The sequence below is a fragment of the Halichoeres trimaculatus genome, unplaced genomic scaffold (assembly GCF_033239565.1).
Source record: "Halichoeres trimaculatus isolate MK-OKI-2021-1 unplaced genomic scaffold, fHalTri1.1 fHalTri1_scaffold_3, whole genome shotgun sequence".
Taxonomy (NCBI): domain Eukaryota; kingdom Metazoa; phylum Chordata; class Actinopteri; order Labriformes; family Labridae; genus Halichoeres; species Halichoeres trimaculatus.
This window is the reverse complement of record NW_027437181.1, coordinates 24,461,352-24,488,324: the sequence shown is the minus strand read 5'-3', so window position 1 is coordinate 24,488,324 and position 26,973 is coordinate 24,461,352. Positions and strand designations below refer to the sequence as shown.

The window sequence follows — 26,973 nt, the reverse complement described above, 5'->3', positions numbered from 1 at the left end:
AAAAGGTATAATGATGTTGATGATGGCTAATACGAACTCATCTGCTCAACTCATATGTAAGGAGCCTATCATAGCTATAGACTGTATATAGAGTGGACAGCGTGGCTCCGCCATTTATCGATGTACCCCCGTCACATGCACAGCCATTGGTAGCAATTGTAGCCAGAGTCTGTGCAGTAGAGACGATGAGGGATTCTGGGAGAATCTGAGTGGAGCTGGGCAACAAAAATAATAATAATTTTTTTTTTATTTTGAGAGTCTAATCACTTCTTGACTCTGCCTCTCATCATATTTTACAATCCCCGAAAAAAAAATACACGAGAACGGCATCTGTCAATCATTTTGAACGTTACATAAATCCTCGTTTTTAACCTTGTATAACTACTGAAAATGCAACTTTTCAGAAAAAAAGAGGACTTGAATACAAGACAGCCAAGTGTTATCTTCAAATCACCACAACAATCGGACATGAGAAACATTTCTACGAGGAGTATTAATTTTTCAGTTTGACCACAGCCCATCTGGAATGACTGGAAAGCCTGAATTTTTGACCTATACTGCAGCCAGCCACCAGGGGGAGCAGTTTTTGTGGAGACCTCACTGTGGTCATAGCTGCTGGAACAACATGAGCTGTTTCTACAAGCATTTTATAATTTTACTGTACACAATGGACTTGCAATACATGCAAACACACACACACATGCACACACATTTTATCACACTTACATAAATGCCACATAGCATGCAAGATCATCATCCATCATGTGTTAAGTCTCCTTCCCCAAGTCCTTGTCATGCTGTCCCCGTTGCTCAGTATGGCGTCCATTTATCATTAAGTGACAACCTCTGGGTTATCCAGCATCCATAAGTTACCTCTGATCAATTCATCATCCCAGATGAAACACCCCTCCCTCCATTCTGCCTGCCGACATTAGGATCCTTTATTGCAAATGGCATTTAACCATGCATGAGCTAAAGGATGATAACATGGCACTGTCATTTCTTGTAAGTATTTTACGTTATTTAGCCATACATACAGTCATGTTTAATATTTTTTTTGGATCTCTCATAAGTGATCAGAAGCAGGCTGTTATAAGTTGTAATGCAGCACATCAAGTTGTTTGGCTTCTGCAAACTGAAAGATTCTTAAATCTTCAAATTGTCACGAGCTGTTTTTCATATATTTGCGACTTTTCCAACACACAACGCATTGGGGATGAAAGACCTGATGTCATAGAATTTCAAGTAGTACAATTGAATCTATAGATGAGGAAAAAAAAATAAACCCAACAGGCCTCAGTAGTAAGAGTGTGAGCTTTCGGCTTGTTTTTCAGCTTTAACATGATTGTGTGAAATGCTGGTTTGACATATGGACATGAGGTCACATCACAGCTGTCCTTTTGATTAGTCACAACATTAACAGATTTTTTTCCCCCCATGTAAAAACCTGCTGTCCAGTCTTTCCATTTTGTCCGACAACTGTGACTCAAACCTGGCTCTTAGCTCCAGCTCTCACCAGGATGCACATAAACACCATAAGCTGTGGTACAGGATCCAACACTACACACACACAAGCATGCATTCACATAAAGACCAAACCCATGCAACTCCTCATCCAAGTACTCCGTTTGACACCATATCAGGTCTCAGTCCATTGGTTCCCTGTAGTTAGCCAGTGACGGCCAGAAACAGATGGATTTCACAGACGCACTGCCGACACTCACACTGTGCCTGTATCACAACCAGAACAACTCTACATGTGTCCTATTTCAAATCAGCGTCAGTCATAGCATGTTTTTCCATCCGTGGTGGATAATGTCTGTGTTTACTGGTGTTCCTTGCTGTGTTAGTTTTGTTGGAAAACATTTGATGAATTCTGCATGCGGCATTCTTTTGTGGAAGCTCAACTTGTGAAATACCTGTAAGGTCCGGCTGATAAGTGGGTCACTGGCCTGCTGTTGTTGACTAATCAAAATGTGAAACTACCAATATGTTTAAATGAGCTTTGGTCCGAAGGTGAGATGCTGAATTTCTCCTCCAGGTCCTGAACCCCTGCTGTAAGAAACTACTGCAACCGATTTACAAGTCTCTGTGGTGAAGGTTATTTTACCAGTGAGATCAATTTAGTCAAACTGTGCTGGGGTCACTATTTCATATTCAAGTCATTAGTGCAAAATGTCTGCCTGTAAAAATGCTGCCAATGGGAGTTATAAAAGACATTACTCTTTCTTTCGCTTTAATGAAATTCCATTTAAACCCACCAGGCATGAGCTCCAGTAATGTGCATGTTACATCTCCACTATACCTAAACGCTGTGTTAATCTGTCCCATTAATCACCACTAGCAGGCCTTGTGTCTGTCCTTACATTGGGAATTTTCTAAAGATGTTCCTATATAGGGTGCTTTGCAAAAAGAGGTGAATATCAAGAGTGCCTGTTGTTGATAGCTATCACATCACAAAAGATGTTGATGCAAACCTGGGAGATTTCCACAGAGAGCAAAGTGGTGAGAATCAGCACTGAGAAAGAAAAGCTGAGAACATGCAAAGAAAAGAGGCTTCCTCTGACTCTGAGGCAACGTCACCAGAATCAGTGAGATGTAGCACGGGGATCGTCTCACTGAATGTGCCAGTCAGCTGGCGGCTGCACCCCACAGGACCCAATTCTATTTTATTCTGTGGATTTCAGCACCGCTGGGGCCTTCAAGTGATTACGCCTGTGCTGCCTTCGCCTCCTCATTACTGTATTGATCCCCCTGTCTGACAGACAGCGGTCATTAGCCTCCTTTAATGACATTCACAATCACCACACCCGTGTACTTCCATCAGGTTTTATGGTGGCGTCCTGCTGCAGTTGGTAGCATTTTTCTAACACAGTGTTTGGACATCAGCATCCTGTAAGTTGACTTTGTTGGGTCATAACAGTTTGCAAGCAGTGTCAGGCCTGTATCTATGTTTGCTTTCTGAATGCAAATGAAAAAAAAAGTGGGAGTGCATCTAGCAGGAAAGTGCTACACTCACCTTTAGGGAAATGGGGTGAAAGAAATGAACCTTTTTATGAATGTGTGAAATGATAAAGTGAGGTTGAGAGAAGGAAAGACAGCAGAAGTGGGACTGCCATCAAAATGAAAATATATGTAGGAGAGGAGTCTGTTGGCTGCTCCACTGACTCTACCTGAGAAAGTGGATCGCCCTCCTGCCATGACTCCCAGTCTGCATTAGCTGGCTCATTGGCTTTCTGTGACAGTAAGGAAGCATCACGAGGGAAGCTGCACATGAAAATGTTTAGACATGCTCGGCAGCGATGTTTAGCAAAATGAGAGTGTGTGATTCTGAAAGTGAGAGCTGACAAAAGAAAATCATTTTCTGTTTTACTGAGATAAAAGCTGACGTGACATTGAATTTCACAACTTTAAAGTCATAAATCCAATCAGATACCTTATTCCCTCTGAATGTAAGAAAATCTACAGAAAAGAAAATGTCATGAAGACATTTTGGGCTGAAATTTAACAGATTAGATCCCAAACAAACAGCACCCCAAATCACCACTGACTGTGGAGAGTTTACACAGGAACTTAAGCAACTTGGATTCTGTGCCTCTCCACGCTTCATCCAGACTCAGGGTCCTTGATTCCTAATAGAAATGTAAAAATGGCTTTCATCTGAATAAAGGACTTTGGACCACTGAACACAATAGTCCAATTATTTTTCTGTCTATCTCAGGTAAGACTCTTCTGACATTGTCTCTGCTTCAGCAGTGGCTTGACAGAAGGGATGTGACGTTTAAAATTTCCTTGGCGCCTCTGTGTGGTGGCTTTTTATGCTCTGACCCCAGCCTCTGTCCACTCCTTGTAAAGTTTCTTCAAATTCTTACATGGGCAGTCTTGTCAAAGCTGTAGTTATCCCTGTTTATTGTGCATCTTTTGTTCCACCACACTTTTCCCTTCTAGTCTAGTAATATGCTTGGATACAACACTCTGTGAACAGCTAGCTTCTTTAGTGATAACCTTTTGTGGCTTACCCTTCTTGTAGAGGGTGTCAGTGATGGTCTTCTCGACAACTGTTGGGCTAGAAGTCTTCGATATGATTGTGCAGCCTACTGAACCAGACTAAGGTGGTATTCAGACCTAGACTGTTTGGTCCACTTTAAATGGACCAGGGTTCGTTTCCCACGCTGGTGCGGACTTTTCATGCAGGTGTGAATAGATGCAAATGAACCCTGGTGCGGACCAAACAACTGGACCGAGACCCACTTTTTAAGGTGGTCTTGGTCCGCTTGGTGTGGTTCGTGGTTCTCCGGTGCAGGTCTGAATACAAACCAAGGCTCAACTAACGAACTAACTACAGGATACATGCGCCTTTTTGGCCTATAAAGCCACCATAACCGTCTTTAGTTCATACCTGATCCTCTGTCTCCTGTTTAGCCACACTCCTGTTTAGTCCTGTTTAGGACACGCAGAGCATAGCGTCTCCTTGCTGCGCGCATTCATCTTTGCTGTTTCAAAATTTGAAACTCAGCGTTGTTAAGTCTGATTTGAAGGAGCTGCTCTTGAAACTGAAAATGATTTTGCAGCTCTAATAAGAGCATAAACACGCGTTTACCTCCATTTCCGGGTCTGTATTCTGTGTGCCGCCCTTTGTCAGTGCTGTCCAATGAGAGCACAGATCGTCACACACGTGGACATGTTTACAGAATATAGTCCACTTGCAAAAAGTACAATCTGAATACGAACTGCACCAAACGAAAAAAATAAAGTCCGCTTTTAGTCCGGACCAAACAAGTGGACCAAAAGAATTTTCTGGTCTGAATACAGCCTAAGAGACCATTTAAAGACTCCGGATACTCTTACAATATTAAAATCTTTTGAGAAATTTAATTTGGGGTTTTCACAACATGTAAACCATAATAATAAAAAAAAAATTAACATTCTTTGTGTACTGAATCTATATGACATACAAGTTTATCTTTTTGAATGGAGCCACTGAAATAAATGAACTTTTCCTTGATATTCTAATTTGTTAAAATACACCTGTAATCTAAGGTTGTGGCATGTCTCATAGCAGGAAGTAAGCACAAGAGATTAATCAAGAGAAAAGGATCCTGTGTCAAACTGCCACTGTTTGATGAAGCACCTACTGTCAGCCATGTTTGCATATCACAGCCCATAGCATCGTGAAGGTGGAGCTGACCTTACTATCTCCTGCTTAGTGTGCTGCCCTCACTTCAAATGATGGGGAGGCAGCCACTTACAGCAACCCCGCTTCAATAGCTCACATGTACACACAAACACACACATATATTTATATTACAAACTGTTTATATATTTGTGCATGCATGATGAACTGGAACACAGCACATTGAGTATTTATACACTGAGAGAGAACAAGGCCAGGCCTGAAAAGCTTTCTCACTGCACTGGTTGTTAATCTAATCCTCTGTAATCATGGTTCACTTCATATTCCAGTTTATTCTGGGCTGTCACATATCATCAGGAACAATAGTGCTCCTTCATTGATGCTTCTGCACATTTCAATGAGCTCTTTCTTTCCTCTTTTAACCACCTTTCTACATATTTCCTCTGATTTCCCTCTTTTTTCTTTCTGCTCCTTCCATTTTTTTTACACTTTGCAGACTTGGGATCTCATCTCTTCCCACCTTTTTAATATGACCTCCATTTCTCATAGAGTATGCTGGCCTGTCCCATCCTGCATTGTAATTAAAGCAAAAGCCATGAGGCAGCCTGTGTGTTTTTGGTGAGTGTACATCACACACGTCAGCACATCAAGCCAATCAAAACCACCAGTGGCATCTTCAGAAACGTTTTGGACCCATTAGGTTCACAGTTGTGCGGCTAGAGTGAAGAAAGGTGTCCATGATGGAGATTTCCAGCACCGTTTACTGTGTTGTTGCCTAACACACTGTTGAGAGACGTGGGCGAAATTGTGGGAGGTGGTTGTTCTAGCTAGCATCAGGGGGCAGTTGCAGTGTTAGCAGTTTTGGCGTCATGGTAAGTGGAGTGTGGTTATTAATAGAGTTGAGCCCATCCATCTTCCTGTCTAGGAAAAATGCTGGGAGGACCAAGGTGGCGTGGGCTTGTGCTCAGCACTTTCATGACCGCCCACTCTCTTCCTAGTCATCAAGCTGCTTTTGTTTGTTTGCACACTTTTTTATGTTGAAGGATTCTTTTGGTGCATTTAAGCTTGTGTTTGTGTGGGATGATGCTGGTGAAAAATAAATGGGTATTTCAAAGAAAGTCAACAAGAAAGATTTCAGGGTTCTGATCTTGCTTTCATAAATTAAAATGATAGTTAACAGATACAATTTTGATTTTCCACAAAATGATCAAATCTTTGGGTGAAGTTTCTTGGGGATGAAAATATCTGACTCAAAGCATATAATTAAAAATCCTGAGTCTTATTGAACAATGACTGAGTAGGTTTAAAAATGTATCATGCAAGCCTTTTTCATAAGACTACAAAAAAGTAGAGAAGAACTTTCCAAACTAAGGTATAATTTTCAAATTGAAAAAGTTTTTCATTGTTTCATGAAAAAAATTTTGCTTGTTTTTAAATTTGATGGCAGCAACACATTTCATGGAGACTGGGCAGGGACAACAAGACACTAGAAAGTTTTAGTGATGCAAAAGCAAAAAGTATACATTGTCTGAGAGTACATTTCCATGCTGCATCCACAAATATAGGTTAAATGAACTTTGTAGGAAACCTGACCGTCTGTTTTGAATTGATGATAAAGGATGTATTTTCCTTTATCAGATCCAGATTTTTATATGTTGTCCATCCATCCATTTCCTGAATGGTTTATCCTGTTCAGGGTCACGGGTGGCTGGAGCCTATCCCAGCTGTCTTAGGGTGAGAGGCGGGGTACACCCTGGACTGGTCGCCTGTCAATCACAGGGCTGACACATAGAGACAGAAAACCTTTCCCACTCACTCCTACCGTCAATTTAGAGTGACCAGTTAACTTGAAGAGCATGTTTTTGGACTGTGGGAGGACTCCACATGGAAAGGCCCACCTGGTGAACTGGGAGCCTAGTGGGCCTTCGGTGAGGCTGTAGTGCTAACAGTTGCGCCACCACGCAGCCCATTTTATATGTTGCCTTAATATTATTTTCAATCAAATGTCAGATTCAACTATCTATTTTACTTGCCAATCTGTATTTAATCTAAATCTTATCTTATTATAGTCTTTATATAATTTCCTGATTCTTTAGACATTCTATCCAGCTCAGACCATAGACTGTAAAAAATTGGACGTCATCTTGCTCAGCTTAAAGTGAGGTCGCCACAAAAACTGCTCCCCCTGGTGGCTAGCTGCTGTAAAGGCCAACAAATCCATTTCCCCAGCCATCCCAGATGGGCTGTGATCAGTTTTAAAAAATTAAAATACTTCAAAGAAATGTTTCTCACGTTCGTTTATCGTGGTGATTTGAAGATATTATTTGGCTGCCTTGTATTCAAGTCCTCTTTTTTTCTGAAAAGTTTAGTTTTCATTAGTTATTAGAGGTTAAAAATGAGGCTTTACGTCACGTTTAATGATGATTGACAGCTGACGTTCTTGTGTATTTTTTTTTCAGGGATTGAAAAATATGTCGGGAGGGAGAGCCAAGAAGAAATTCGATGCTGTAAAGAAAAAAAAATACCACTCAGATTCTCTCATAGCCTCTACTGCGCAACAGGTGCACAACAGCTGCCAGTGGTGGTGCCTGAGACCGTAAAATGCTAAATAGCGCCGTCCCGCTGTCCACTCTATATACAGTTTCAGATACTGTGTGTAAACCCTTAAACAAGTTATCTTACATTTTATAAACCTCTGCAGTCTTGCTCAGTGCAAAAATGTCAAAAAAACAAACAAAAAAAAACCATTAAAAAAAAAAAAAAAAAAATCAACATTCCACCAACGACTGTAACACACACACACACACACACACATTTTAAGGTTTGGAAAAGGTCAGAATACAATTAATGAATATGTTAGGGATTTAGGGGATAAAAGGAATTACCTGGTCCTATTGTTGTCTGAGGACAAGAGTCAATGGCTGATAAAAAGCATACAGATTAGAGAGTGCTTCAGATTTCATTGGCTGACCCAACCCCATCCCTACACACACACATTCCCACTGCCATGACAAGCTCACACCTGAGCAGTGCAATGATGTCACCTCCCATCCTAGTGATGGCTGTGTGGTTGCCAGACGCAGAGACAGAAGCATATGTTGCTGATACGGCTGTTCCAAATGTGCAAGGAGTCCAGGGTTAGAAACTAGCACCAGATGGTTCATCTAAATTTGGAGAGAGTGAAGGGGGGAAAGAGGAAAAAACAAGTGCCACCTACTGGCTCTCAGCCAAGGGTCCAAATGTTATATTTTGGAAAAAACAACTGGCCCTCTAGCAATCTTATCAAAGAGTTAAAAGACCCAAAAAGTGTACTCTTAAGTTATCACACCAATCTCTAGGAAACCAGGTGGGAGGGATGATAAATGGATATTACTTTCATGACTTGGAGTTGCAGCAAACTTTTTTGAGATCCAAACAATTTTGCGTCACAGGGACACTGACAGCTGTATACAATTGAACAGCTTTAACTTGTGTATTTATTGTAAGGCAGCTTATCAGAGCTGGAAAATCAGATTTAATTTCTGTATTTAGCCCAGAGTGCTTCACCTTAAAGAGGTGGTACTCTGCATTTTTAGACTTCATCCTGTCCTTCTGGTATCCCTTCAGTAGCTTCTGGTTTAGAAACTCCTTATTTCAGCCTCTGTACGAGATGCTTTGTTTTAGCTGCCGTCTCTTCAAGGCTCCCACTCCTCAAACCCTCTTCCCTCTCATTACTCAACCCTCTAAAGGCATGTCAGGGGTAGACCTTGGTGTTTAAGGCCCTCTCCATAATCATTTCAGCAAGTCACATAAAAATCTTGTGAATCTCATACTAAATTTAGAAAGGACTGTTTAGAGACAGATTAAGTGATTTCTACAACATATAAATCTATAAAGAGGCACTGAGGAATCTCTTGAAGCATGCAGAAGCTAGTTTTAAAATGAAGAAATATTTGTTCTGCGAGCATTCACTGAGGGGTCTACACCTACTCTTTTCACTCCCACACTGCAACCTTGTTAGAGGAAAGAGAAAAAAAAGTCAAATGTTAAACTTTTTTGAAATAAAGCATTCTCTAAAGGCTCACACCTGGCCGAGCCAATTTGGGCAGATTTAATTAGAGAGCACAGGAAGTAGTCTGAGACAGCGACCTGGGAGTAACCAGCCTCCCTGTTATCTCCCTGGCTCCTTAATTCCTCTGCCACAGGGAGAAGCTGAGTGTTCATCGTCTGACAAAAAGTTCTCTGTCTGTCTTGAGGACAAATGGACATAACCAAACCTTTTACACAGCAGATTGAATTAAAATTATTCTAAAAAATGAATATATAAATATATATATTTTTTCATGACTCTGGAACATGTTACCCATCTTTCTGCAGATGAGTGTCCCACTATATCTGAAACTAAAACAGTAATTAGATTAATCAGATTTAATTAGGTTTAACCAGAGTTAAGTGCTGCATACATGAGTGGTTAGCCATTATTTGACATATCAAAACACTTATCTTATTTTATACATGCCTAAATCTACAAACAGTGACACAGTTCATTAGATAAAATAACACTGGGGCACTAACAGTGTGTCTTTCCCTGTTTCAGGTCATGTTGCCAGCAAGGTTAAAATAGTTTTAGATTTGTCATTATAGTTTAGTTTTTGTTAGTTTTGACATTTTTTTTTCTATTATAGTTTAGTTTTAGTTAGTTTTGAATTTTTTTTCCATTACAGTTTAGTTTTAATTAGTTTAAGAGCAGGCATTCTAGTTTTTATTTAGTTTTAATTTTTGCAACAAGGCTTAGTTTTCATTTAGTTTTAGTTTAGTTTCAGTTTAGTTTTAGTTTTTTCATACCTTATTAACCAGGTGCAGGATTCAAAAAGGTCAGAGTAAATATTTTGTAATACAGTTTATTTTCCAATTAGTGCTCACTGCTCAGTCAATGCAGACATTGAACTGTTGGCTGCTTCCTTTAACACAAGAAAATGATATAAACTTAATATAAAAATATAAACATAAATTATATAAAACAATGTAATATGAGCTTTGATAATTAGAAACTTGGACTCTGTAACAATTAAACTATTACAGATGCTCTGATTCATTGCTCCTCTACGTTTTGTCGCAGCACAGAGCACAGCCAGTCAGTGCAGTAAACAAGCATGTCCCAGGACGTCCCTGTGATGGTGCTGTACAGCACTGACAACTGCTGAAAACTGTCGTAAAATTGGTTGGGAATATGTGTCAGATTAATTTAAATCCTAAAGGCTATTAATATTGTCAAAAACGAAAACTAAGGACATTTTGTCTTTAATTTTGATTAGTTTCAGTTAGTTTTGTGAACACAAGATACAGTTTTAGTTTACTTATCATTTTTGTTTTCTTTTCTAGTTTTTATTAGTTTGAGTTAACTGCATGTGTTTTAAATTTTAGTTTTCCTTTTTAGTTTAGTTTTAGTTAACTATTATAACCTTGGTTGCCAGATCCATGTCCTCTCCATGTCACAGAGCAGAAAAATTTGATTTGTGTTACAGGTGTCATTTTTTCAGTTGAATGAATGCCACAATGTGGCTAATTAATTCTAATCAGACATTTATTATTATTATTTTTTTTTACCAAAAATAAGAGATTGCTACTTGCTTTAATTGCAGTTTTTGCAGTGTAATCTGCCACTTTCACTTCCCTCAGCTCAACTCACTCCCTTACATCAGCTGAGATCTATAACTTACTGCAATGTGAAGCATCAGTTCACTGATGTAATGCTGGCTCCGGATGGCTTCACACATACTATGAATACACATGTATGGAATACAGATTACACTCTTGTAGGCACACACGCACACACTCAGACTCATCTCTGAGCGCACACAGTGACCTTCCTGTCCTTTTGTAACATACAAATGACTCTTTCCTCAGTGTTCCCACAGGACTGAGGAAAAGCTGAACACCAGTTGCCCTTGTTCTGTGTGTGTGTGTGTGTGTGTGTGTGTGTGTGTGTGTGTGTGTGTGTGTGTGTGTGTGTGTGTGTGTGTGTGTGTGTGTGTGTGTGTGTGTGTGTGTGTGTGTGTGTGTGTGTGTCAATCACATATTTTTTTGTAGAATGCTCACAGGTTGGTAAGCAGCATGCAGACTGCAATCAATCTACAGGGTGGGCCATAAGTTTCCATACATAGGGAAGGTTAACATTTTGTTATGTAGGAAAACCATTTATATAATGTGCTCTATATAATTAACATTGTTTCAAAAACACATATTCATTAAGGCCATTGTGTATCAGTTTAAGATACAAGAAATGAATCATCTCAAGGAATGTTTTACCATCACCATTATAAGCATTACTTCAACTGTGCTAATACAAGTTCATCAACAGTGAAAAACATGTATTAATATGTGTTTTTGAAACAATGGTAATTAGAGGAGAGCACATTGTATAAATAAAAATAGTTGTCCAACATAAAATGTTTATTTTCCTATGTATGGAAACTTACTCCGTGCCAGTTTGAATCATTTAACATAGTCTTCCAAATTAGTCCCCAAATAAAGAATTTGAATTCTAGGACCTTTCAAAATTGTAGTGCATGATTAATGAAATGAATACACGGAGAAGAGAAAATTGTTTAAATCCACATTTTTCTCAATGGGCCAATATTAAAATATCCGTGTGCACTGCCATTGACATCTATAGATGTCAATTTGATTGCAACCGTTTACTGCGTCTATAGAAGTAAATTATGTTTTTCAGCAGGGGGAGGTGGGTCTGGTGGAGCTTGTCAATCAAAATCATGCTTGTAAACTACTGTGAGTGAGAGTGGTGCACTCTTTGGATGAGAGATCAGCACGGATATGAGGAGAGGATGTGCGATGACAGAGACATAGCAAAACGCTGCAAGTCAGGAAAGTTTTAGGCAGCTCACGATTGAACTGAGGGTGTGTCCTGGTAGTTCAGAGAGAAAGAGCGGTGCGAACGTGAGAAAAGACGACAGAGATCATGGAGAGGATCAAAGGGGGAGCGCCCGAGATGAGTGTGATCAAAAAAAGTATGTTTTGACTGTTTTTTGGATCAAAAACAGGAAGAAAGACATAAAAGAAGAGAGTCTGTTCTTTTTGGATAGTTGAGGTGTTTACATAGTCATAGAAATCAATACTGGTTGGTTCTTGAAAGATTGTTTAAGATGCTCTGAAATGGCTAGCAGCCAATTAGTTAATCAAGTTAATTTTTACAGCACATTAACTTCTGGTGTAATTAATTAATCTAACAGCAGTGTTGACAATAAAACATACACAAACAGTGTTGGTAACGATAACAATGTCAGGAACAATAATCATTGAAAAGCCAAAAATACCATCACCACAACAAAGAATAAATCACTGCAACAACAGTAACAAAAGCAACAGTTACAATGAAGATGAAAAAAGTTAGGATAATCATACTGACAGGAACGCAGATAAAACCAACAACTACAACAACAAAACAGGACATTCACAACAACAATAATGAAAACAATAATGACACAGCAACTGTTGTGAAAATGAAAAGACAGTGAGAACAACAACATCAGCAGTAATATAATAATCTGTACACAAAAAATTGTAGTGGAAGTTGAGGTCATGGAAAGAGTCAATCTGTCTTCAGGGATCAATCAGGACCTGGAATTTTTCTGGTCGAACTGTAGGATCAGTCATTCATTCCTGCCTTGATGTTTCCACAGGAGTTTCAGGCTCGCCTCTTCCCTACTGATGTGTTGTGATCACTGGTGCACAGGCATTGGTAATGGGGAACCTTTCAAATGTAAAATTAATTACCTGCAATCTGACAGCATCAGGGAAACTCAGCATGTATTTTATGCTTAGTTGGTACTCTATCCTTTTCCACGCTTGCTTTAGCAGGAGGCATTGTGTGTATGTGTGCTTTTGTGAGTGTGTGCTTTGGTTGTTGAAACAGGGAGCCTGCTGGAGGCTCATTTGTTTCTAGGGGGCTAGGATGTTGAGATCTGGTGTCTACTTTGTCAGGTGAGACAGGATTTGGCATCAGGGGACTGATTATGTTAAAAGTAAAATCCATGATCTGTCCTCTAGAAGAAGAGGGTCATTTGTGCACCAGTACCATCTCTTCGTTCCAGTTAACAACAAAATCTATGAGTGTGAGGTGCTTTCTGAGATGATGTGGTTCAGCGTCTTATTTAGTTGAAAACAAACCTAACTGTGGGCCCTTTTTCCTGAATTTGTGTGAAAGCATGGCAAGAATTATTGTTATAATAATTATGTCACTTATTTCCTGCTGCAATTTTAAGCACATAAATTGTGATTGGTATCCTGCTCATATGCTTTGGCCTGTGTCTGCTGTACAACACTGTAAATATGAAGCCAAGGAACTTTTTATATGCCGATCCATGGTGACAGATCACAGGTTAAGTATGACGTAAGATATTTCAAATATTTTGCATGAATTTAAAGTCTGATTATGATCATATGATTTTAATCAGTTAGTGTAGAGAGCAAACACAATCTCTGATCTCAAAGCCCTGACTCATATCACCCAATTAGTGATTCTAGTTAAACCAGCAGCTTTGATTTATGACTAGTAACATTAGTTAATCTAAAACAAATATATTGACAACTGTTGCTGGTTGCCTGTTTCTTTTCTAATACAAACTCACAGAGTAAACCAAGTGTGACTAAGAAAAAAAACTGAATAAAATCTAATATAATCAACTATTATATGCAACATCCAACCATCTGAGTTGAATCACTTGTGTTTTCCATTTGATCTCTTTTCCTCTGTGTTTTTCAGTGTTGTATGTTAGTTTCATTCATTGAGGTCACATTTGTTGTGCATCAGTGCAACATAAAAAGTGCTGAGATGATCCCACTGAACTTCTAAAATAACTTCTACACCTCACATCCCAGAAATAGTTTTCTCACCAGTTTCAAAGCGCTCACAGTGATCAGCCAATAATAGAAATCATGTCAAGGGAAAAAAAAAAACACCCTGAGTTGCAAGTTGAAATTAAAAATAAAAAATGGTGTATGAGACTGATTTTTTTTTCTTGTTGGGTCCAAGTTTGTGCACAGACTGTGGAAGTGTGGCTCACTGAAATTCTTCTTTTTTTTTTTTTAATGTCTTACATAGATCTAATTAAAAACAGTGGGCTAAGGTGTGATTAACATGCATTTTTATTTGCCGAAAGTAATACACACTGAATAGTGTAAAATCAACTAAAGGGATGGTGTTGTATTTGTCGATGAGGTTTGAGTTTTGAAACTCCAGGTGGAAAAATTGTTTGACAGTTTTGCTGGGGGTGGCCAACCATATTCCTGGGGTTAGCTGGTGCCACCCCTTGGCCCACCCCTGCCTGACTGAATGTGATTATGTTGGTGTGTGTATGTGTGTGTGTGTGTGTTTGTGTGAGGGGGGGGCCACTTTTACGAGTAGTACCACATTTGTTTTTGTTATTTTCCAGTGAGTTATTTTTATATGCTTTTGTTTTTCTGGAAGCTTTTTGTGTATTGCAGAAACAGTCAAATGATTTTGTTAAGGTCAGGCCAGTACATGTTTTACAGATTTGCCATTTCAAAGTGTAATCTGCAAATAGACGTTTTGAAAACCCAAATCCTTAATGATGGAAATAAGTGCAACAGGGTTATACATGCATTAAAAATAAAAATTAATGTTATGAAAATAGGAAAATAAAATGTGCCATGAATGTGATAAGAATTTATATTTCAAAATCATAAAAGCATCATATAAATGACATTTCACTTTCGAGACCTCAATGAAATACCTTCTCTTAAAATAACCAGCCTTTTTTTAAAATTTATAAAATTACACATAAACTTTACAAATATGAGAGAAAAATAATCCATGAGGACAACACTTGTAATTTATCATGGATGTATGTCTTAATCTCTGTTGCTGTCAACTGGTCTGGAAACTAATACCTGTGCGTGCCTTCAGTGGAGTGCTTTATCTGAAGAAGCCATCAGGTGCTGTGGGTCTGACAGTCCCAGTGTTTGGTGGCTTTCTCAACATGCTGGTATCGATTACCTCCCCTGATTTAATCTCCCTCCTCTGTTTCGCTGTCCGGCTCTACTCAATCTCCTCGGCTGTGGAAAGCAGTGATGGCTATATCAACCTGCTGTACACACACTGGCAGCAGGAAGGATGTAGAGGAAGAGTGAGTAGACAATAAAAAATCAGGAAGTGAGTGAGTGATAGTTTAGATAAGTACCTGAAATTAGCATTTTTGTACTTATAGTCTTGCATGTTGACTGAATTTACCCTGACAGTTAGACTATTATTTTGTAAAGCAACATCAGGGTGTGAAAAATGTAGAGAGTTAGAAACCAAGCAGTTTGAGGGGTGACCTTGCTCGTTGTTTGTGCTTGTCTACTATTGACTTGGGCCAGGTGGTTGTGTCAGGCCGTCAGGGCTGAGCGGGTCAGAGAAACAACATTGGCTACTGTTCTGTTGCTTTAATAAGACTCATTAATATACTGCATGTGTCACCAGCAGTGTCTGACTGCGTCCCCTCTGGGCTGGGCTAGTTTTGGCATGACATGAAGTAAGGACACACACGTTCATATATTACTGTATCGTACCTGAGCCTTCGAACTGCCTGTGAACTCTCCTCCTTTATTCATGTGTGTGTGTGTACAAGTGAACATTAAATGTTACTGTATGCGATGGAGTCAGCCTTTATGGAACAAAATCTGGACAAATTACAGTTTACAGTTAAATGCTTTGTCAATTTTTCACCTATAAGTGTTAGTTGTGACCACAGGCAAGTTTCTGTCCTTTGATTAAATATGAGGAGGTACGGCCTCAGTGACTGAAAGTAAGGATTTCATCCATGCTGAGTGGTTGGATTAGCACTGTTACTAGATGCAGTGTTGTACTTAGAGGAGGCTATAGCTTCCTTGGTGTCCTTGTGTCTGAGAAAAATGCTTTGGGAGAGCCCTCAGATGACCCTGTCATAGACAAAACATTATAAAATGCCCTCTCTAAGGCTTGCTCAGTTTATGGCATTAAAATAAAGCTGCCCTTATACTAAATAAAATTTAAAAAGAAGTGATCTCGGTGCCCTCTTGGAATTTAACCTTATTTTAGGTTATTGTTAAGTTTTCATGCAAGGTTTAGTTAGTTAACTTAACACTTAAAAAGTATTTGTCAATCCTGCTATTTGATCTACACAGAACTCTGTTTTAAAGTGACCATGTGTAAAATTACAGAACAGATCTGACTAGAATTTGATCTTCATGCAGGGAATAATTTTTATTATTTATTTTTCAGATTATTTATCCATAGTCTTTTTTAATTTGACAATCTAGGAAATATGATATTTGACTCTTTAAAAACACAGAAGAGAAGATTGAAAGTGATCTTGCATCAGTTAGCAAAGAATGAAGCCATCTATGTCAGCCCATTAGCCTTATAAACACATCTGACTTGTTTCTGTCTCATCATGTATTTCTGATTTGGTTCATAAATGTTAAATGTGTGTTTCTAGGCCCATGACAGAAACTTATAATGACCCAAAAAACTTACTCCCTTCTTCTGCACGTGATTCTCATTTTTCTGAAACCACCCTGCAATTTTACAAGAAACAACAACAACAACAACAACAACAACAACAACAACAACAACAACAACAACAACAACAACAACAACAACAAAACTCCCAAACTAGCTGAGTCTGGGTGAGGAGTACCTTGCTTTCATTTGTCATTTCCCTCAACATAATTTGTGTTGTAGTAGAAGCGACACACTGGGGTGAAGGCTAGTTAGCTAGCCCATTAGTGGCTCCTCCTCTTCTTCTTCTTCTCCTCCCTCATCTTCTAACGGTGGTCCGCAACCAGTGCAGAGAAACCACCCCTATTGCTATCGCTACTAACCAGTGAACCAATGAACCAGTTAGCTACACGATGGGTCACCCTGCTGCCTTAAACACTTCTGACAGATAATCTTTGAATATGTTTGAAACAGACTTTTTTCCCCTGGAGTAACTTCATTCAAGTCTATTTTTAAATGTGAAGGTGCCAGACAACCAACAACGTTTCAGTGATCCGAATCATTATTTATATGTTAACATTAACAGGTCTAGACCTGTTAATGTTAACAAAATGTTATTTTATTAATAGAAACACAACATCAAAATAATATAAGAAGTCTTATCTCCTCTTAACCAACTAGGAGTCCAGCACTTTGCAGCATTAAGCAAGTTACAATGACAAGAAAAAACTTCCCTTCAATGGGCAGAAACCTCAGGCAGAACCAGACTCATGTTAGACAGACTTCCACCACAACTGTGTTGGGATTAGAGATGTCACTGCTTTTGCCTTTTTTTTCACTGAGGCCTTAAACATTAACACATATGGAGCTAGGCTAGCAGTTTTCAGTCTTTTTTGCATCTCTAACCTAGCTGGCTGGCTGGCTGGCAGTACTTGGTGTGTAGGCAGTATTGTGGTTCTCTCAACAAAGTCTCAGTAGTGAACCAAGTAAAAGTGAAGAAGCATTGGAAAATGATTCTGTTAGGAAACTCCTTCAAAACTTCAGGGTGCTTTAAATCCTGCTTGTTGTCCTAATTCGAGGGTGTGTAGAGGAATAAAAGTAAAATTAATGTGAAATAGACTTTTCTTGTAAGTATCATACTTGGTGGTTTTCATTGTCCCTGGTGTTTTATGTTTCCAAGCACCATTAAAGCCTGAGGAGGCTGCTCCCTTATAAAGTTAGTGGAAAGAGTATTTCACTTTTACCACTTTCCTTTCCTTACTCCCACTCAAGGACTTTTATTGTTCTGGTGATTATTCTTATTTTTTGCTTGCCTGCAGCAGTTGAGCGAAGCGTGAAATCATTGGATTCAAGATGCACTTTGATGGACTATCTAATCACATGGTGGAAGTTTGCAAAACCATAACCTCCGGAAATAGAGGTTGTTTGAGGCAGTGAAATATTTGAATGGTCCAAATGCATGGATATCCTTTTTTTCCTCGGTGAGGTGAATAAAAATAAAAGATATTCCAAAACTGCCTGCAGTCTCACTTGCATTAACATAATGCAACAGGGAAATAACACTGTTGGTTAGACATTTCTTAAATATTCCCACAGTGGTGAGTACTCTGTTTATTATGTTCATATAACCAGATGTGATAGAAATAGTTTAGTTAAATGAGACTCCACACTTTGTCCTGAGTGATGGCTGGTGTAAGCCACAAATCCATAAAGGTTGGAGAAGGTTATTACCAGAGGCTGACTGGTGCAAATCCCCAGAGACTGCAGGAAAATGGGGGTGTATGGAGGATGAATGAATAACTCTACACACCTTCAGTTACTGTCAAGGTGGCCTTCAGCAAGGCAACAAATCTCAAATGCAGTGGTGGAAAAAAAATCAATGGTAGTCTGTTAATATTTGAATGGAAAGCAATGTGTTACAACAGAAGGAGATGCTTCACTCTGTCCACAACAATACATCATGTATTTTGTTTATTGATTCCATGTGAAAAGATTTGAAGTCTCCAGGTGAAGTTAGATGTGCATAAGTGACATTAACGAGTAAGCTTTCGACGACTCTCTCTTTAAAGTGTCATTTTGCCAGTTTTTCCATTATAAATTTTCCTTGGTTCATGAACAGAACTGTCTTTAAAACCCATTGCCTAAAATTTGAGAAACTGATGGAACAGCTTGTGTTTGTTTGATTTTTTTTCTCAGTTATGGAAACATATGCTTTGGGGTGTGTCTGGCACGCTAGTGAAGCAAAATGCTCCGGTGCAGTTCAGAGGATGAATTTTCACTACTTGTGGCTTCACTTACAGTGGTTTGTCGCTCTTTACTTACAGTCCCTTCTCTAGTTTCATGTCTCAGTGTTCCTGCAAGGTCCTCATTTGGCTGCAGGCAGCCTCACTACAGGTAATTAAGCCAGGAGTGTATGTTTAGTGCTAGTGTGTCTGTTCGGCAATCAGTTTATACATGGCAATTTTCAGCCAATTTTAAACTGCGTCGCCAAGAAGAGCTAAACTCTCCTTCAAGAGAATCTGTTTAAACATTAGCATAAGGATACACCCCAGAGATGTCAAATAATACAAAATATTTACTGCACAAAAAAATCCACATGTCTCCACTTTTCTTTCACTGCCATGCATGTTTGCAGGTTTTTTTTCTTATGGCATGATACCTGGCACTCAAGTCTCGCCAAGGCTCTGGTGGAGCAGATTCTGCACCATCTGGAGCCTGTGCATTTATACCACCCCACCCAGGCCAAGAAGATGATTGCTATCAGCATGATTATACCTTTATTAGATTAGCTTTGCATTGTTAACAGGCTCTGCCCATGCCGGCCTTGGATGGATACTTCCCTCTTTAAGCCAGTGGAAGGGTGGGTTGATCAACTCAACAGCTGCTGAAACACTTTCCTTATTGCTTCAAAATATGCAACTCTCAGAGGAAATCATAAGAGGAATTTAGAAACAGATCCTGCCATTAGTTACTCGGAAATATCCTGGGAGACACTTCATGGTTATACTTGTCACAGTCCTTGGCTGTATCAGTGTCTCAAATATGTAAATAGTGTATATAAAAAGTTTACATAAATGTTGATCTGTCATTGAGTTTTAGTGAAAAGACAATCTTTTTATATTTTATTGTAAAACTTTCTGCTGTCTAGTGAAACTGAGTGTGTCAGAATGAGGAAGTCAGGTGTGAAAAGAGTCTCTCCACAAAAATGATTTATTCTCTTGTCAGCTTTCACCATAAAGCAGAAGCCGACCAATATATGGTGGTGTATAGGATTAAATAAGGTTTTGCCATACTCGATCAAAACACCAGGCAACCTGTTATTTTCCAAGAAGCTGGGTTTGCTGATGCTTTGGTTTTTCTCAGTTAACATAGAGGTAGAAGTCGTACTTAACAGATGCTTCATTTGCATTCAATAACACTATGTGCCAAACCTATTTCAAGAACAGAGGGTATCATCATCCACAAGCATAAAAAGTGTGACATAATGTCATAAAAACCTTTTGACTGGTATTTCAACAGATATAATCAAACATAAGTGCATCCTAACCAGGGCAGCACAAATTGAAGCTTTGCCAGTTTGCCACAGTTGCAGGTCATTTTTGCTCCATGCCAAAGAATGAAGACATGATCAGAGGAGAGAAATGCTCTGCCAACGTCTGTCTCCTCCATGCCAGTGCATGGGGAGAAGGGAAAGGTGGTGGGCAGCGCCAACTTTCCACTCCAGCTGGAGAGCTGGTGAGAGGCATTGTTTCTCTCATCTCCTACTGTCAGCCCTTGTAGTAGCTGCTCTGCAAGGCTCACCACTATTTTTAAAATAGCATTGAGTCATCTCACCAGACGCTATAGTGGCCTAAAAATGCTGTACTGTTACAGTATCTGGAAAAACAGAGCTTTTATTTTTTCAAACCTTAAAAAGGCAATCCTTTTCTCTGAAGCATGTTCTTCAAAATAAAGGCCTGGTTTTCTGACTGCAGATGGAGATGTTCTTGCGTGTGTATTTGAGGTTTTGTTTAAGAGAATCAGATTGATTAACACATTTTAAATACATTTATTTTGTATCTCACATGATCACTTGTGTCCTGTGATGCTGATTTTTCCTTTAATCCTTCCTTGTAGGCCTCCATCCTCCACAGTGACTCCCTTCATTACTGTGTAAAAAAGGAGTCTATTAATATTCCCCTCACACCTACAGCTGATAGTCAAGTCACTAGTTCACAGAGCCTCACTGTCCCTCTCCCTCAATGCTGTCTCTGACCACACTTTGCTCTTTGAACAGACTTAACCTTGCTTAAGTGTAAACTACCTCCCCCTGTTGGCCATGTCAGGAAGTTCAAATAACACATCAACACTGCACATAGACAGGGAATCAATGCCAGCATAGATTTATCCCTAAACAATGTTGACTTAACTATGCTGTGTAGGAATACGATTAATTATTCAAATTTCAGCCTGTCAGTCAATCCATATTTTTTCTAGTTATCTTTGTTAAGCAGCATTATTGACTTAAAATCATTGAATTTGTTGCCACCAGAAGTGATTTATTTTCTCCTCTCAGTTAAGCAGCATTTTTAATGGAGATGGCAAACCAACGATTTGGGCCTATTTTTCTGTTGTCATAAGAAAAATGAGTTTATGAGTTTCACATTTCTGCTAGTCGAAATGCAAAACTGACTCAAATCAATTTAAAAATAGTGTTTGAGTGTGCTTTTTTTGTGTGTCTGTTTCTCAGGTCCAACTGGCTGAAGCCGTGCTGCGGACGTCGTGTGGCCCTGTGGCAGGTCTGTCTGCTCAGTGCTGGCTTCAACTGCATCCTGGTGGCCTGCGTCATCCTGGTGGTGCTCTTCCTGTCTCTGGAACTGCTCATCGACACCAAACTCCTACAATGTAAATTCAGTGAATATTAAATTATCTTATTTTTAACCTTTATTTTTGTCATGGGGAGGTTTGCTGAACATGCTTGTTTTGCTCTGGCAAAAGTACACCGTGTGACGTACGCTAAACACCTGGGAGGCATCCTGTGCGTATTAACATGCAGGGGAAGCTCGAGAGCTGAAGGGCGTTTAACGCTGTAGAGCTTCTCCTGCTTTTAGCAGTTGACCTACCTAATCGAGTTCATTTGCCGTCAGTGTTATTTGCCCTTTTTTTCGCACCAGCAACCATTCATTTTTAATTCCATTTAAAAGTATAAGTTTAAGATGTGATCTCGAAAGTCAGAAGCCCCCTTACTGCACTTAAAAAGAAACATGCCTTACTTTAGTCATTTTAATTTTATGCCATATTCTACTTTCACATGTTTACACGTCAAAAGATGTCTCAACTCCTGTTTTCTATTGAATATGCCTGGATAATTTAACCTTGAATGTGTATCACTATGACTCTTTAACTATTGTGTACCATGACTTTAAAATACAGTCCATATTTAACTATTACTAACTAACAACCTACTCATGGCAAGTGCAACTTAATATTTTGTCCATCTTTATATTTTTCTGAAATACAAAGGTGTTTTTACTCTAGTGTCCAGGATTTCCATCACCACTGTGAGTGTAGTCCCTGCAGTCTCAAAGGATCCGGTGATGTTTGTTGGTAAATAGCTGTGATGAAGAGTGATGGAGAGGGTTGATAATGAACTGAGGCTCTTGTCAATGGCAGCAGGCACACGTCCTCATCGATTACTGGCCAGCATCCAGCTCTGATGATACCTGAGTCTTGGTGTGGGGACAGCAGGACCTCAGTCCTTTCACATCTATTGTAATGTAGTGCTTCAGCTGCTGCCAGTCTTCAGAGACATATAGAGGAGTGGACAATAAAGTGGACTTGGGCTCAAGAGTACAGAGAGTGATTACTGGTGTAAAATGTGTGTGGATACTGGTTGAATGGATTTGTGCATTCACCGTATAAATGCAGTTGTAGAAACACTTTGTTTTACTTGCACATCTTTGGTTTTCTCTTTCTCTTCTTGGTTAAAATTTCTCTCATTTTTTTTTCTCAACAGTTTCCAATGCTTTTCAGTTTGCTAGCATTATCCACTGGATCAGCCTAATCATCCTTTCACTCTTCTTCTCAGAGGTAAGATATGTATGCTGCTGTCTATGAATCATATAACCTTTATAGTACTCATTGTGTGATATTTCTGCCTCCTTGCTCTTGTTTTCTAGTCGCAAGACTACATTAGAGCAACATTGCCTTGGTATTTAAGTATTAAAGTAACACATTACAGTAACCCTTATTTCCTAATTGAATCTAATCAAATCTAACTGTATATAATATTCTTAAATAAATTCTAAGCCTGAAGAAACTAGAGTATGTGGTTGCTGTAGAATTTACATAACTGTCTATTAACTTCTGTCGTCTAATCGGGGGCAAAAGTTAAGCTCCAGACCTCAGGGCAAGGTGGCTGGTAAAATATATATTATTTGAGCCACAACTGTAATCATTCTTAATATAAATGTAACTTTTTAAATGAAAATGTCTTATCACTACTCTGAAATTGCAAAACAACAAAATGGAAAGGGGAGAATTTGGCCCACAGACCTCCACTCCAGTGCAAACCAATTACCCTGACAGCCTCAGCCCCAACGCCCTAAACCCAACATTAATTACCAGTGAGCCAGCAGGAGCAATAATTAAAGCCCAGCTTAATGAGCAGTGGGGATGGGGTTACAGCGATATGATCCATCCAAACACCTCGCCCACTGACATCACAGAGGAGCGGCCGTCTGGGGATGGTGTTTGAGAGAGGAAACATATCACCAGTCCCTCCCTCTGTTCCAATCAGAGAGGTGGATTCTAACGTGTGGGCGGAGTCTCTGTGCTTCTCGTGACACATCCAATTGTGTTCAACATGGGCTCAACATGATGGATTAGTGGGAGCAGTCATACATGACACTCCATGCTAATTGCTGTGTAAATCAATGACCCTGCTCAGCAACGGTCTAACAACCAGTGGTATCCACAGAGCAGTGTGTCTAACATTACGGGTGATAAAATAACAAGTGTTTTGTCACTTTTTTTGTTGACAATCAAAATGAAAGAACAGATTACAAAGAATTTCTTGCTAAAGGATCAAAAACTATCCTTCTTCTCTTTGATGTATTTGTTATTAATCAAAAGCATGGCATGTCGTTTCTCTGTATTTCCAGCACTGGCTATTTTGTAACTGTGACACATTTTTGAATGACCAAATCATTTTATTTTTAGGCTACTTTCAGGATATGTTTCTTCCCTTTTAGCATTCTTGCATTTTCACTGTTTTGTTTGAAAAATAGACATTTGAGGTACAGATCTGTACAGGCCTTTCTCAGTTATTAGTCAATGTTCACGTCTCAACAAAGGTTGTTGGAAGTGATGACAGCTCCAAAGACTAAGAATATCACAAGAGCTTTTTTTATGCATCAGAGCACTTTCTCGCCCAGCTTTTTAAATGTTTTCATTTATTTCTCTGTCTATTTCAGACTGTATTCAGGATCGTGGTGCTTGGGATCTGGGACTACATAGAGAACAAAGTAGAGGTTTGTGTTGTGTTTTTATTGGCAGATCTTAATGAGCAAGAGTCAGATGTTATTTTCAGCAGGTCACCTGTATTAGATATTTCAGAAATCGTCTTGGTTCCTTTTTTCCTCACTTATTAAATGCTCATCATTTAGTTACCCTTGACTTTATCCCAAGGAACATTTAAACCAAAAGTATTGACTGCGTTACATTTAACCAATTAAATGTAAGTTTATTGTACTGGAAACAAGAAAAGAAGCACAAGTGATGAAGAGTATTCCTATTATTCTTTAGAGCAGTCTTCTGTGTCTACGTAGCATCACAATAATGGAGCTGCTTTCATGGTTTTGCAGAGAACTGACAGAGGACCTAAGGTTCACAACAAAATTACACACATTTGAAGTTTGCATGTTCTCTTGTGTCCACTCTCTCAGGTGTTTGATGGTGCTGTCATTGTGTTGTCCTTGGCCCCCATGGTGGCCTCCACAGTGGCCAATGGGCCCAGCAGCCCCTGGGATGCCATCAGCCTCATCATCACTCTTCGCATCTGGAGGGTCAAGCGGATCATTGACGGTGAGACAGGCAAAACTCTTGTGTCCATGCACGTTGTCTTATTAAGTAGTCTACATGAAAAGCTGGATAACCTAGAGAAACAACTCAAGAGAGCACCCAATCTTTCTTGATTCAAAAGGAGTGAGCTCATGCATTAAAATCAGCCTGTCTTGATAAAGCGAAATGACCCCGTTCTCTCCATGATTGTACAAATTATTTACTATTCAGAGCAATAGACCTATTGATCATCCCTTCTAGTAAATTGCTGCCACTCTGCTACTCTAACTTGTATTGATTGTAAGACTCTGGTTAAGTTAATTCAGAGAGGCCATAATGAATATGGTGGTTATTCTCCACTATGCTAATGCTAGCTGGTTCGATATCTGTGCAGAGGTCACCCTCACTACACTCCTTGTACTGCATACAAGATCAGCTGCAGTGACACAGTGGACCATTTGAGCCTTCTTTTCTTGGGTATTTATTTTATAGAGCAATACTCTGATGCTTTTTGGGAGATAAAGTGTCTTTGTTTGCTTTCTGGAGGAGTTAGCCAGGGCTGGGGCCAGTAGCTGTTAGCTTTCGTTCAGAGAAGTGCAAGCACTGGTTACAAGGTTAAATAGCTAGCATTAGATCCATCAAATAGCAACAACATCTACTGAAAGTAACATAACAGCTCTTTTATTTACACAAAACAAAAAAAGTGTTTTAAAAAGATGTAAAGACCAAGATGTCTGAGGCACAGTAAGTATGCATAGCTAAATGCATTAGGGATACAGGGGGAAATAGCTAGCATTAGCTCCATTTAAAATTGATAATATTTACCTTAAAGCAACATGAAAGCTTTTTAATTTGCACATTATAAAAAAAAAAAAAATCAAAAATGTTGATTTGAGCCAAAGTAATTTTGTTTAACCCAGCTAGCTAGTGTCATGAAGACATAACTGCAGCAGTGTCTGTTAGCATTTAGCTGTCTTTCCAGCTGCCTTAGATAGATGCTGCTTTATCATTTTAATCAAATGACCAAGTGTCTTTGATTAATTTAATCTCAGTATGTTCTTTTAATAGGTGCCACTGTTTAAACAGAAGAGTCCGACAAAGATATCGTTTTTTTTTAGATGTCTTAATTGACACTCAAAAAAACACCTTTTTTAAAATGTGAAGCAAATTCTGTTTGGCTAAAAGGATCACATCTAATGACATAGTTGGTAACTTCAAGGGTCAACACGATACAGCATCATGGTACACACTCCCCGAGATGAGTATGTTTCCTGCTTCTTTACATGCAGCTCTGGTGTTGGTTTGCTGGGAAAGAGCTCCTGATTGTCCTACTGCACACCTCGACCTGTTGGGTTTGATATCTGTGAGTGATTGAGTTTCCTCGTTAGGCAGTCAGCAACACACCTCAGAAAAAAAAGCTCTATCAAACCAATAAAGGTACAGCTGAGGGACAAACTTGGTTATCATTGCAGAGGGATTGAGTCTCTCACTGCATTATCTTGATGTATAGATGAACAATGTCAGTGTTTGTGTCAGTCTCAGGGGAGTGGAAATACAAAGGCACAAGCTGCAGAAGGACTTCTGTGGACTAGAAACACCGAGTCAATTTTAAATGTTTGAAGGAGAGTATCAAGCAATCAAAACTGTTATTTCAAAGATCATCTTCTTTAGCCAGTAAAAAATTGCATGGAAAGAGGTTTTTGTGTCTAACTTGGTAACATGCTCCCAGACATGCTTGTGGTGAGTGGTGAGACTGAAGCAGGGCATAGTGTTAGCCTTTTTATGGACAGATACAACATACAGAAGCATAAATGTGTATTTTCCTCAGTAATGAATGATCAAGCTTCTTCATGCCTTGACAAGACTGACCCCAGTTTATTGATGGTCCCAGTTTTACATTATACGTGTGTGTATGTCTCTGTGTTTAAAAGAGAGTAAATGTGTGTTCTGCCCCTCTCAGTATCACAGAGGCTGTTTTATTCCACTCTCAGCGTTAAGATAAAGCATCTGGTTTAGCCTTGTGATTGTTCAATCCAGAACAACAAAAAGAGAAATGTAATTAATCATCACAGTAAGTTTAATCTCTTTATGTTGCTCATACCAGCATCCCCCACTGGGGTACACAGTGCTACAATGTTTGAAATCATGTGAATGGCTTACAAATGTGATCACACAGAGCTGTGAGGAACTGATTGCCTGCCACCTGTGATGAAAGCAGGTATCCACATTCACTCCCTACTGTGCTGTTTTATGTACAATGTCCGATCCTGCTCCAGGAAGTGTGTCAGGTGTGAATAAAATGTGGAGACTGGTTGATGGG

General features: G+C 39.3%; 1 protein-coding gene across 1 annotated transcript in view; it reads left to right on the top strand.

Moving 5' to 3' along the window:
* LOC141787901 (transmembrane protein 266-like) overlaps positions 1-26,973 on the top strand; it is a 50,150-nt gene that overhangs the window by 15,955 nt on the left and 7,222 nt on the right. Inside the window, exons 4-7 of the mRNA XM_074666604.1 lie at positions 21,343-21,497; positions 22,609-22,682; positions 24,068-24,124; positions 24,539-24,677. Of these exons, the coding sequence (XP_074522705.1) occupies positions 21,343-21,497; positions 22,609-22,682; positions 24,068-24,124; positions 24,539-24,677 (425 nt within the window). The remainder of the gene's footprint in view (positions 1-21,342; positions 21,498-22,608; positions 22,683-24,067; positions 24,125-24,538; positions 24,678-26,973) is intronic.